Source organism: Pangasianodon hypophthalmus, chromosome 27, assembly GCF_027358585.1.
Source record: "Pangasianodon hypophthalmus isolate fPanHyp1 chromosome 27, fPanHyp1.pri, whole genome shotgun sequence".
NCBI lineage: Eukaryota > Metazoa > Chordata > Actinopteri > Siluriformes > Pangasiidae > Pangasianodon > Pangasianodon hypophthalmus.
Genome location: NC_069736.1, coordinates 18503949 through 18516448, shown reverse-complemented (window position 1 = coordinate 18516448; position 12500 = coordinate 18503949). Strand labels below are relative to the sequence as shown.

Below are 12500 nucleotides of genomic sequence, written 5' to 3'. Positions count from 1 at the left end.
TGAGTGTGTGTGTGTGTGTGTGCGCAGTGTGCCATTTCAGAGCAGAACCGGATCAGACGGACCCCTGTGGACTCACAATGACATCACCAAGCTCAAAGCCGGACTAAAACTCTTCTAACACACACACACGCACACACACACACACACACGAGTGTGTATTACAGTCTAACGTGTCACATGCATGAATTTTTCATATTAAATTCTCAAATGAATTAAAACGATTCGGTGTCTCATGTGTTTGCGTTCTTCGAATGTTCTTTAAGGGTTCTTTGGATATCAAAGGGTTCTACTTGGAACCCTGTTAGATAGAACCTTTAGTTCTTCAGTTCCTCAGATAGGGAAACACTGTAGGGTTCTAGAAAGAAGATTTAGGAGTTTCCTCAGAGAGAGAACCAAAGAAGCCTTAAGGGCTTCTGAAACATCTGAGAGTCTACACCTGTAGAAAAAAAGGTTCTCAAAGGATTCTTTAAGTGTTCATTAGATAATTAACGGTTCTTGTTCTCCTAAATGGTTCTGTTCAGAACTCGACTTGGAACCTGTTACAGATCTCTGCCTATAACCTTTAAGGGTTCCCTCAGTGGGACGACCAAAGAAACCTTTAGGATTCTAAATTTTCCACTTTTAGACAAAATCATGGTTCTTTAAGAGCTCACTGAAAACTTAAAGGGATCGTTGCTGCCAAAAATGGTTCTACATGGAACCCTATCTGATGCAGAAACACTAAGGTTCTAGAGGAACAACCAAAGAACCTTTAATAGTACCATGTTTACACTTGGTCTACACTTTTATAAGAATAAAACGGTTCTTCAGGGGTTCGTTTGATAAGTAAGGGTTCTTATCTTTGTGAACAGGTTCTGCTTGGAAGCCTATTGGATAGAGAAACACTGAAGAGTTCCATCAATGGAACAACCAAAGAACCCTTGAGGTTAATAAATATTTTACATTTCTATGTTTAGAACTATTTTTGGAACAGTAAAGGGTTCCTCCAGAGCACTGGTACCCCCTGTGTTCTAGAGGAACAATGGAAGAACCTTTAAGGGTTCGAAGTTTTCTAAAGAGTGTACATGTGTTCACATCTCCATAGCAACCAGAGCAACACGTATTGGGAATTATTTTTGTCATCTTTCTCCACAAACAGGCTTCGTAATTGCTTACTGTTTGTGAACTATTAGCCAATCATAGCACAGGAGGCGGGGCTAACTGACAGATTAGTGGTTGAGGTGAGTGTGTGTCGCCCCCTAGTGTGCGGAGGAATTACAGGCAGTGAGTAAAAATGTCTTAAAAGGCAAAGAACATTTTTTTTTTTTTTTTTTTTTTTTTTTGGGAAGAAACCAAAAACAAGAAGAGGCGAAACTGACGTAACCAACAGGGTTTGGCTTTATTGAAGAAAAACAAACACATTTTGTCATTGAGACTTACATTTTGTTTGAGTCTACAGACCCAAAGAGTTACAAAGTTCCTTCTTTTTTTTTAGGGGGCTTTGTCTTTTCTTTTTTTTTTTTTTTTTTCCAAAAGCGAGTGTTTCGTTCGACACAGAACCAAACACACTTAGCCATATGTCGCTGTTACACCACGAGACTTCAAAGTGTTCAAATCCACTCAGCCGGCCTGCAACGGCGCAAAAAATAAAACCCAAAACGCAACACGGTACAATAAAGAAACGGAAAAAAAGAAGAGTTCGTTTTTGAGGACACGATTAAGAGGTCGTTTCACTGCGTCACAAAAAAATCGCGATTTAATCGTTTCGTTATAGCAAACATCAAGATTAACGTCTTCAGTGGAGTTCATGATAAATCTGTTCATTCCTGAGACTGGGTCTGTGTGTGTGTGTGTGTGTGTGTGTGTGTGTGTGTGTGTGTGTGTGTGATAGCTGGTAAATTTTAAATACACACATCTCGTAATCATGGTTTTAGTTTACATCTTCCTCAGCAGTCCATGACACGAGGATCCTCAGAGAAACGTCGGTTCTTCAGTACGTTCTAGAATCAGATTTCACTGCTGCGACTCTAGAACCGACTTCAGAACGCTGCGATACACACATCTGCGTTAAAAGTCCTGGATTCACACACACGGAGGGTTATATAGTCTCTAAGGCAGGCATGTAAAAACTCTGTGTGTGTGTGTGTGCAGATATTAAATTCTCATTTCACAATAAATCACAATAAAGCATATTTCAACAGCAGGAACCTTTTCAGGAACTCAGCAAATTTCTAAGGAACCATTTTAGGAACACATGATATTCTGGAAACCAAGTAACTTTTTGGGAGCTCAGGAACCTTTTCAGAAACAAAGGAACATTCTCAGGAACCTTTGTAGGATTTTTTTTTTTTTTTTCAGAAACAAAGAACTTTGGGAGCTCAGGAACCCAGGAACCTTTTCAGAAATGGGAAAAAAAAAAATTCAGAAACCCTGGATCGTTTTCACAAACATTAGGAACTTAGGAACTTTTTCAAGAACCATATTATGAACCCCAGATTACAAAAAAAAAAACAAAAAAAAAAATACAGGAACGTTTTCAGGAACGCAGTAACATTGTCATGAACAGGAAGGATACAGGATTTTTTTTTCAGAAACCAGTGAGCCTTATTGGAACCTCTGGAACCTTTTCAGGAACCCAGGAATGTTTTTGGAAACCTTCTTAGAAACCTAAAATCATTTACACAAACCAATAAATGTTTTTATGAGCTTTTAGGAACCTTTTCAGGAACTTTAATAGGAATCCAGTTTTTAATCCAAGAACTTTTCCAGACACACTACATGAGTGATTTTTTTCAGGAACCCAGGAACCTTTTCAGGAATCTTTCAGGCATCTAGGATTGTTTATACAAACGCAGAATGTTTTTAAGGGCTTAGGAAAGTTTTCAGGAACCTTATTTGGAACCCACAATCTTTTAACACATGGACTTTTTTCAGAAGCCCAGTAAATTTTTCTGGAATGCAAGAAGGAGCTTTTCAGGAGCTTGGTAGACTTCTAAGGAACCTCTTTAAGATTTTTTCATATACAAATCAAGCTTACTGGGGGTTTAGGAACCCATGAACCTTTTCAGGAACCCAGGAACTGTTTCCAGAATTAGGGAACATTTTCAGGAACACGGAAACCTTTTTTTGGAACTCTGAAACTTTAAGCAAGTTTAAACTGGCCGATTTGAGTTATCGTGATATCTAAGAGAACCGAATATCGGCACATGCTTAGTGTGTGTGTGTGTGTGTATGTGTGAGTGTGCGTGTGTGTGTGTGTGTGTGTCAGCTCAATACAATACAAAACGTGTCTATTTGTGTAGAAGTTCTTGTGTTGTTGCTTCATTTGGGTTCCGTCCCAAATCACTTGTCATAAAAAAAAAACCACTTTTTCACATTTATCTCAGAACTCGGCTCACACATCGTCATGGTGACGGTCACATCCAAAACCACATCCGACTCACTACATAGTGCACTATTTTTACCATTTCACAGCCAAGCATAGTCCAAACCATGTTGAGATTACCCATAATGCACTTGTCAGGAGAGAGGGGGTGTGTTTAAAAAAAAAAAAAAAAAAACAGGAAATATTCGAATTCTGCATGAATCCACATTTCAGTACACACAAAAGTCCAGAGTTATTTATTCAGATTATTTATTACACATAGAAACCCGAGCTAGCTGGGGTTAGCAAGGCGACCTGTGTGTGTGTGTGTGTGTGTGCGTGTGTGTGTGTGCGTGTGTGTGTGTGTGTGTGTGCATGCTTGTAAAAAGCACTAATACTGTGCAAATCTAAGTGGTTTCAGTATTTACAAAAGGAAAAATGTTTATATATATGTGTATATATATATATATTTGGACAGTAGCATACAGTCCATTTTGCGAGTGTGTGTGTGTATACGTGTGTGTCTGTGTGTGTGTGTGTGTTTTACCCCCCATCCATACATCAGAGAGACATGAAAGAAAATAGAAAGACAGAGAGAGAGAGAGAGAGAGAGTTATCCATCTCTGATGTAATCACGTTACTTCCTGTTCCTACGTGAGAACAGCTCTTTGGGTTCTGACACACCAAGCCAACTGGACCGGAGATTTTTCCCGGTGGGTTCTGTATCGGTGGTGCTGGTGGTGGTCGGCGTATCGGCATAAACAAGACATCGGCAGAAGCTCCAGAAACACAAACTACGATTTTTATCGTGATTCAGTAAAACCGCACTGTAGAACACTATTTGTTAAACCCAGGAACTTTTATCCAGGATTCTACTAACTTTTATTTCAGGAACTATTTCAGGAACCCAGGTGCTTTTATCCAGGATCCCATTAACCTTGTTTTAGGATCCTGGAAACCTTTCAGGAACTTTTTCCAGGAGCCCATGAAACTTTTCAGGAACTCAGGAACTTTTAACCAGGATTCAGGAACCCACAGGAACCTTCTCAGGAACTAAGGAACCTTTTCAGGATCACAGGAACCTTTTTCAGGATCACAGGAACCTTTTCAGGATCACAGGAACCTTTTTAGGACTCTAGGAACAATTTCAAGAACCCAGTACCTCTCTCAAGAACCTAGGAACTTGTCCAATTTTAGTTCCTGGCTGAGTTTATTCCTAGGAATCTGCTTTTAGTATTTTTCTGCTATTGGGCAAAATTGTAAAAATACGGTAGCGAGGCTTGTTTTTTTGGCTACATCTCGAATCACGTGCTGCTGCAGTAAATAATTTGTGAAACCGTTACATCACTAAAGCGACTGAGACAGGTACACCAGGTGGGGTTTTACGGTTCCTACCTGGTGCCGGTTCTCCGGTGTCGGCTTGGTGTGTCAGGGCCTTTATAAGTGGGCGTGTCTCTTTTCCCCGAGATGTTAAAACATACTTCAATCTAACGTATTCAAAATGGCCAACAATTAGATTATACATCAGCTTAGTCTCAATCCGCACAGGTGTGGATAACCACGCCCACGTTTTATAGGCCACGCCCACTTCTAAGCCATGTACAGTCTTTTAATAAGAGAGTAAAAGAGAGAAAAAGAGATAGAGAGTGAGAGATAGAGTGAGTAAGTGAGAGAGATCCCTGTCTATAGATGTCTTGCCCGGCAGGAAACAAGCCTTCTGTATGGGCTACACTAGTGACACATAGTGTCACTAACATTATGGCATTAATGTCGTTTTTTTAAAATCCTTTTAAATAAAACTAAGCTATTTTTATAGATATATAACTCTCTATATATTTGTATATATGTATATATGTAATACTGTACAGTTCAATTTTTTTACAATCAAGAAATAGATACAATTTGTATCAACAAGCAAAGGTCGTTTCTAGACATTTGAGGCGTGATAACTTGCTGCGTGTCAAGAAAATAAATTAGCATCTCAGAAGCGGAAGGAAATAAAATATGCAGAAAAAATGCTACATTTACCTCAAATATAGTCAGGAAAATATTTTCCATTTGCCTCGTAGCTTTGTAGCATCATAGCTCCAGTACAAAGCTAAAGACAACAAACGTGTCCTGACTGATCGGCTACGTTTCGGGTTAAAAGTTTGATTTCGATATTTAACGGGCTTCCTTTCTCTCTCTCTCCTTTTTTTTTAATTTAAGTTCAGGTATGTTCCAGTTCAAGTTTTAAAAATGACTGCAAAGAAGTTCACAATTTGTCTAAATATTTTAAATCGGAATTAACGATACTGATTGTTACGATCGTGATTAGTGATAATTGGCCCAAGGAACTTAATTAGGAAGCCAGGACCCTTTTCAGGAACCAAGGAACTTTTATCCCAGTTCCTAAACAGATGCATAAAAGTTCTGGGTTCTGAAATCCAGGAGCCTTTTTCAGGAACCTGGTACTTTTCTCCAGGATCCCAGGAACCTTTTAAAGAAAGCAGGAACATTTTCATTAACCATGAAACTTTTCCAGGTAACCAGGAACCTTTTCAGGGACCTAGGAACAATTTTAGCACATTTAAACTGCAGTATCTACGGTTTATTTTAGTTCTGAGGCTGATTTTACTTCCAGGTACCTTTTTAGTTCCTGTTACGAACCTACTGGTGTGTCTAAAATTGTAAGAATATTGTAGCCTGAAGATGGTAGCCAAGCTAGTTTGTTTGGCTATGTCCCAAATCGCATGAGATCACACTAAACCATTTTGAATCCTAGGAACCTTTTCAGGACCTCGGAAATTATTTCCAGGAAGAATCCAGGAACCTTTCTAGGAACCTATGTAGAGGTAAATGCTGATTAAGTTTTCATATCACGATGCTAGTATCACGATATCGTATCTGACCAAATTAGTAATTAAAATTCCTCAGTTTTTGGACGCTTTTCACACGGGAACGGTTGGAAAAGTGAGAATGAGAGGATTAAAAAAAGAACAGGGTGCAAAAAAAAAAAAAAAAAGTAGCAGCAAGCGACCCGTCAATCAAATGTAAGAAACAACCCAACGACAGCCTGGTGTTCCGTGTGTGTGTGTATCGCACAGGGAGAAACAGGTAGGCAGTGTGTCGCAACCTTCCCACGAGCGGTAACCTGCGCTCATGAAAACAAAACCCCAGCAAACTACAACAACGAAATAAAGTTTCCTTTTTCCACCCAGACGCAGAGAGACTTCTCCCAGCCTGGAACATTCAAGGATTCTGCTAAGATTGCGCTAATATAATAATAATAATATAATGTAATATACAAAGACGGGCAGAACGGCGTTGTCTCCCAGCACCAATCAGAAAACAGATGCTCTTCAGGAGCATTTTGCTGATGAGACACGTCGACTGCCGTCCCTTCATTAATGCACAAATTTCGTTAAGTTGCAATACGTCTTAATTGACTAACGAGCCAATTAAGTGTTGAGCTCTTGATTTACTATCTCATGCATCAATTCGGAGCTTGTTAAAGCTATAATGACTACATTTCTAAATGCTAAAATTTACACGTACGTTTACTAAAATAACTGAGTCCTCCTTGACGTCATTGTTACAAAATGGACGTTTCAGGACCCGGTCCAGGTTACAGTGTTCAGCTAGCTAGCTAATTAGGTTATTTTATATACATAATACTCAGCTACTGTTATTAGCTAGAAATCTATTTATGTTTAGCCCCTTGTTGTAACACAAGCTAGCTAATTTAGCAAGCTGAGTAGCTAAAAAAATTTAAATTTTAATTCATTTCAAGCTACGTAGGCTTTTCAGCCAATGGGAGAGTATCTACAGTATCTATGACGTCAAGGTGGACAAGCTCGGCAGTTTCCACGCCAAAGTTAAAATCATCAGAATAAATCACTGCCGCGGTATCTTTTCAAACTTCCAGCAATTAAACCACGTAAATTTGGAAAAATGTCATATCTATAATGACGTACACTGCCCAAATACTAATCTGTTACCAAAACAGAGCTTAAAGACCACGTACTTAAAGAACACTTTTAAATTTAATCTGAGAAATTTTCTAGACTCCGTAAAGTTACTGCACAACAAACACGTCTAACAGGCTATATAATGCTAGCTACTAGCTAGCATTTATGTAACACTCAAACACACATTGATCTTTTTGGCCTTGCTTAAGCAGCGTGAAATAATCTTTTAAAATGGCTTAGTGCGAGTGAGGAAATAGGGATGCCGTTTGCTTGTTTTTTTTGTTTTTTTTGGCAGGTCGGCGGTGTTTCACTCCAAATACCAAGGTAGTCTTTGCAAAGTTGTATCGCTAAAACAGGAAAATAATTGCTCTAAATAACCGCTAGTGCTTAAATACTAAACACACACGGTGACCTCAACAACCATCAGAAAAATATATATATTTATATATATCACGTTAACACACTTGTGGTGAGGTCACACGATGTAAGGCCATAAAAGTTTAAAAAGGTCAAAGTTCATGCTTTGAGGTACTCGAGAGTTAACGCTCCTTTCGGAAATTTCACGTATTCACCTTTTCACGAGGCAAAAAAAAAAAACATAAGATAATCGTACAGTCACAATATTTACACTGGTGCAAGTGAATACGTAATTGTACTCATATCACAATTGTTTCTGATCCGTGTTTCCTTACAGGTCTTTTTTTTTTATGATTTCTTTCCTGAAAATTAAATTTAATGATAAAATTAAATGTGTTTAACATAAAAGTACTACAATTCATGTTCCTTATGAAATAAATGACTGAAATTAGTAACATTACCGTATTTTCCAGAGACACTTTTTTGCCCTCTAGCAGTTTTATACAATGTACAACTGTAATGTTTAGGTACTCCAGCAAGGCGGTATAATCCAACAAAATAAAAGCCCCTGCTATATTAACACGACAAAGCAGTGTGTATAATCGTTTTTTTTTTCACTATAACATATTGTCTGGAAAATACGGCACTATAAATTACCAAAAAAAAAAAAAAAAACAGCTGGTCTTTATGATCTAGACTTGGGTCTTGCTTTCCGCTTTGTATCATAAGTGCATTTTTTTTGCCATTTACTAAAAATGAAAACCTAAAAGGCATGAATATGAAGTATTCAATTGCTTAAAACACCTTCATCAAACAACAAACTTCCTTCATTCTCCAGTGGATGATTTCTTTAACCTTGGTACAAGGCCCGTCATCAAACATGGATCAACCCACAATCATGCTACATGATGTAGCATTGCTAATTTGTATCATGGTGCTAATGCAAAGAAATGAGTTATTTTGGGACATGGAAAGATCACCAGGATTTTTTTTTTACAAAAAGAAGAAGATTAGAGGGATAAGGAATTATATTTTTCAAGTGACTGGCTGTGTAGATCCGGTTAGGAAATTAAAAAAACGGAAATGCGTAAGATGTTGTACTGCTTCTCCTTCACTTGCTCAATGACAGGACCGTAGTTTCGTTACAATAACCGCTGCTAGCTGCTGAGGATCCGTCATGTGAGGATTCTTTTCCATTACCGAGTGGACTACGTATGCTGGGAAGATATTGCAGAGGTTTCGGTAAGTCTGGTACTGATGTTCAGGGATCGGATGTCGCTCTTGCGGTTCCACCGGTCCGTGAGGTCCTGGTGGCGTATCCCACGGTGACCTCCAAATCTGTTCCATCTTTTCTGGCATACTCCGAACCATCACTCGTTCACAGCAAGGCATGAGTCCTCCCGTCAATCCGTAACCTCCGTACCCGTAAGGCTCACTCCCACACGGCAAAGGATCCCAGCTGGCATGTTGCTCTCGACACAGAGGGGGCCGACGCTGCCGGAGGGGGTTACTTTCATAAAGACGGGAATCTGAAATGCTGTCCATTCGTGTCATTCCCAAGGATCTGCCTGGCTGAGTAGGGCCGGACGAAGGCAACACGTTCTGGGGAAGTGGAGGATAGTCACCTGGGCAACTGGATCGAGCTCCAACCACCGGATGCTGCGCGTGAGGCACGAGGTGGGCCGAGGATTGTTTGCGTGGCCCTGGTTTGGGTTCATCTGTGCCATAACTTTGGACTCTCGTCAAAGCTTCATGGTGGAACCCATGAGCAAATGCTTGCAAGCGGGACTGTGCTTGGGATTGCACTTGGGATTGCGCAGATGGTGGAACCTTCATCCCGTCATCCAAGCTACCTTCCATGGAGTACATCTCTCCACCGTAGGAGGAGAATGAGTCTGAAGAGTGGCTGCGTCCAGATTCAGGACAAATGCTGGAAGCTCGACCAGGATATCCTCCTCCGACTCCGACCGGATCTGGCTGTTCTAAGCTACAGAAGCTGTCTTGCATGCTTCCTAAGCTCATGGTGGAGAAATCGCTCAGCATTGAATAGTAGCCATGGTCACTAACTACGGAATCGTATTTGGGAAAAGGTTCACTGTATGCCACGGATGCACCCTGGCTGTTGGTGACCAAAATTGGAGGGTATTGGATGCTTCCGGCGTGTTCTAGCGAGCTGTGTGTGAAATGAAGTGACCCTGGTACTGGGCTACTAGCGGAACGAGTGTTCAATGCCCCGGCTGCGTGACTTTTTGTCGGTGGCATGGTCGGGACGCTAAGAGCCGTCACTAAAGATGGAACCGAACTAGCTTCGGCTTTCCGAGCCGGGCAGAGTCGCTCCTCCTGCTCGCAGCCCACTGAACGAATGCTCGGGTCCGACTGACGTTTCGGCGCCACTCGTTTCACCTCAGAACAGTCCCCTTTTGCAGTGGCACCAGAAATGCCGCATTTTGCCAGAGCACCTTCGCTCATGGTCTTGACGGCAGACAGCTTGGCGAAAGCTCGGAGTTCGTCTGCAACAGATCGTATAGGCTGCGCTGCTCTCTCCGGGTGGTAGTACTTGCATTTGTGACCATATGTGCACTTCTTACCTAAAAATTTAATAAAATAAAAACAAACAATAATGTCAAATCTTCAAATAAAACTTTTACATATAGGCATATGCATGACCTATGACATAATGATAGTACACAGTTGCCTGAACTGCTGTACTGACCATAAGGACATGGTTGCTTTTTGTGCTCCGGGACGACAGGTCGCTTGCGGAGAAAGTTTTCCAGGCTTGGGCCATGTCGGCCTAGCGGGTCATCCGGTGGCATAAACCTACAAAAAAAAACAATCAAAAACTTACAATGATGTCATGAGACATGTTATCATTTACATGCTGAAAGAGCCAAAAGAACAAAAAAAGAAATAAACCCTGTATCTTACTTATCATTGACAAAACTGTACATGAGAAGCCGTTCCTCGATGAACTTTTTCCACTCTGGCTTTTCATTCTGCAGATCTCGATAGTTATCGTTTGACACGATGATGCCATCTGAATCGCACGCCAATTTAACAATAAACCGATCGTCATAACAGACGACACGTCGTCCCTGGACTCGACGAGAAGGAGTGAAGACAAGGATTTTCTCTTTCTCCAGCTTTCTCAGGATTTCCTGATCTGAAGACAGAGGTGGCATCACATGTTATATCTCCTAACGGCACACAGAAACACACTTTAACCATATAAACATGACGACACACATGCTAGTCCTGCGTTCTTTTACATACACACCTGTTATAGGCGCATCGGGTCGGGACTGCTCTTTCCTCCACGCCGGTACAAACACTGTGATGTCTTTGTGTCCTCGCTCCAGGAACCAGTCAACAGCCAGCTGGATGCCCAGGCAAGAGAAAACCTCTTTGTTTCCATGGCTACAAAACATCCAAGACACCAAGTTACTCATACACACATGAAAAGATACACATGGGATCATCAACCAACAGCACGTATACTATATTAATAAATTGCATCAATAGACCGCTTCACGAAACAGGTGTATTAGCACGGACTACACCTGTCCTGCCCTTTATAGGATGCTATAAAAGCCAGGGATGCTGGTGTGTTTCATATTTACCCACTCAATACGACTAAACCCTCGTTGATGGCAGTCAAGTAATCAACAATACCAGTTTGATTCCGAGCAAAATGGCTTGTTATTTTGCTGACTTTTAGAAAATGTGTATTTCAGCCCACTTGCTGACCCTCCCTCTAGGGGGCAGTAGTGCACTTTTATGGTGCTGAAACTATTTATCAGCATGTTAGGAGGTTTCTGTAGCACCATATAGGTGTGTAATTAGATTTCTGGTGTACAATGCATGATGTATAGCACACACACTTGTTAAACTGATGAAGTATTTGCTGTATAATTAGGAAAAAAGGAGTTTGGAGGTAAATACTCCCTATTACACCTCCTGATGGAGGTGTTACTGACAAGTGTGTTAGACAAGGAAATTAAATAAAGTTTCATTAAAAAGTTTCAAATAAAGCTTAAATGTCTGACACTGTTGTGGGAAAAATCATTTCCTTATTCACTTCCATTTATAATGAGACAGTTTACCACAAAAGCCCGAGTGTATGTTGGTTGATGAGATGTTAAACCTGTGCTTTTACTAAGAAGAGACGACAGCCCCACCCACTTGTTTTCTATTAGATCACAAAAGCATGTTTTGCATATTTTCCTAGATGAAATCAGCATGAAGGGAAAGAAACCGCTACGGGAAGCAAAGGTGCATCTTTCATTCCCTGCGTCCTTTCCCCTTCAGTGAATTGTTTATTCTGCTGTGTGAAAGTATGCACAGTTTTCAAGTGTCACCTGTATCGCCATAGCAATGGGTCAAAAAAAACAAACTACAGCTAAAGTGTAAATGATGCCACATCTGCAGAAAGCATCAAAACATTGGTTGAAGATGGTTACGTTAAGCAAGGAGTATAGTTAGCCAGATGTACATGATTACAAAGCAGCGTTTTGGTTATTAACATTCACCTGACTTTTAATTTTAAGTTTCGACTGCTCCCTCATTGGGAGGTGACAAGTTCAAGAACAGTGACATCTTCTGTGGCACATCTGGCAATGTTCTCCTTTCAATCTGAGCAAGACTACATCCAGATTTCTGTATATCTGCTTTGTGAAAATGTCTATTGTTAAAAGTGCTACACAAAGAAATTTGACTGAACTGAAAGAAAAAAGAGAAACTCAAGTCCTCTCAAATCCTGTCTCCTCTCACATTTCCTAAACTTGCTACAAGTTGTAAACCTTTCTATTCTGAAAAGTTATGGCACAACTCTCACTCCCACTGGCTTATGT

At 40.4% G+C, this 12500-nt stretch overlaps 2 protein-coding genes across 3 annotated transcripts in view; one reads left to right on the top strand and one right to left on the bottom strand.

Moving 5' to 3' along the window:
* las1l (LAS1 like ribosome biogenesis factor) overlaps positions 1–221 on the top strand; it is a 12106-nt gene extending 11885 nt beyond the window's left edge. For both annotated transcript variants that reach the window (XM_053230517.1, XM_053230518.1), the window contains exon 13: positions 28–221. In XM_053230517.1, coding sequence (XP_053086492.1) covers positions 28–118 — 91 coding nt within the window. In that variant the 3' untranslated portion in view covers positions 119–221. The remainder of the gene's footprint in view (positions 1–27) is intronic.
* A 7493-nt stretch (positions 222–7714) lies between these two features.
* The window catches only part of zc3h12b (zinc finger CCCH-type containing 12B), a 12954-nt gene continuing 8168 nt past the window's right edge, over positions 7715–12500 (bottom strand). The window contains exons 3-6 of the mRNA XM_053230516.1: positions 10928–11067; positions 10579–10813; positions 10364–10470; positions 7715–10238 (exon numbers count right to left, since the gene is read on the bottom strand). Coding sequence (XP_053086491.1) covers positions 8770–10238; positions 10364–10470; positions 10579–10813; positions 10928–11067 — 1951 coding nt within the window. The 3' untranslated portion in view covers positions 7715–8769. The remainder of the gene's footprint in view (positions 10239–10363; positions 10471–10578; positions 10814–10927; positions 11068–12500) is intronic.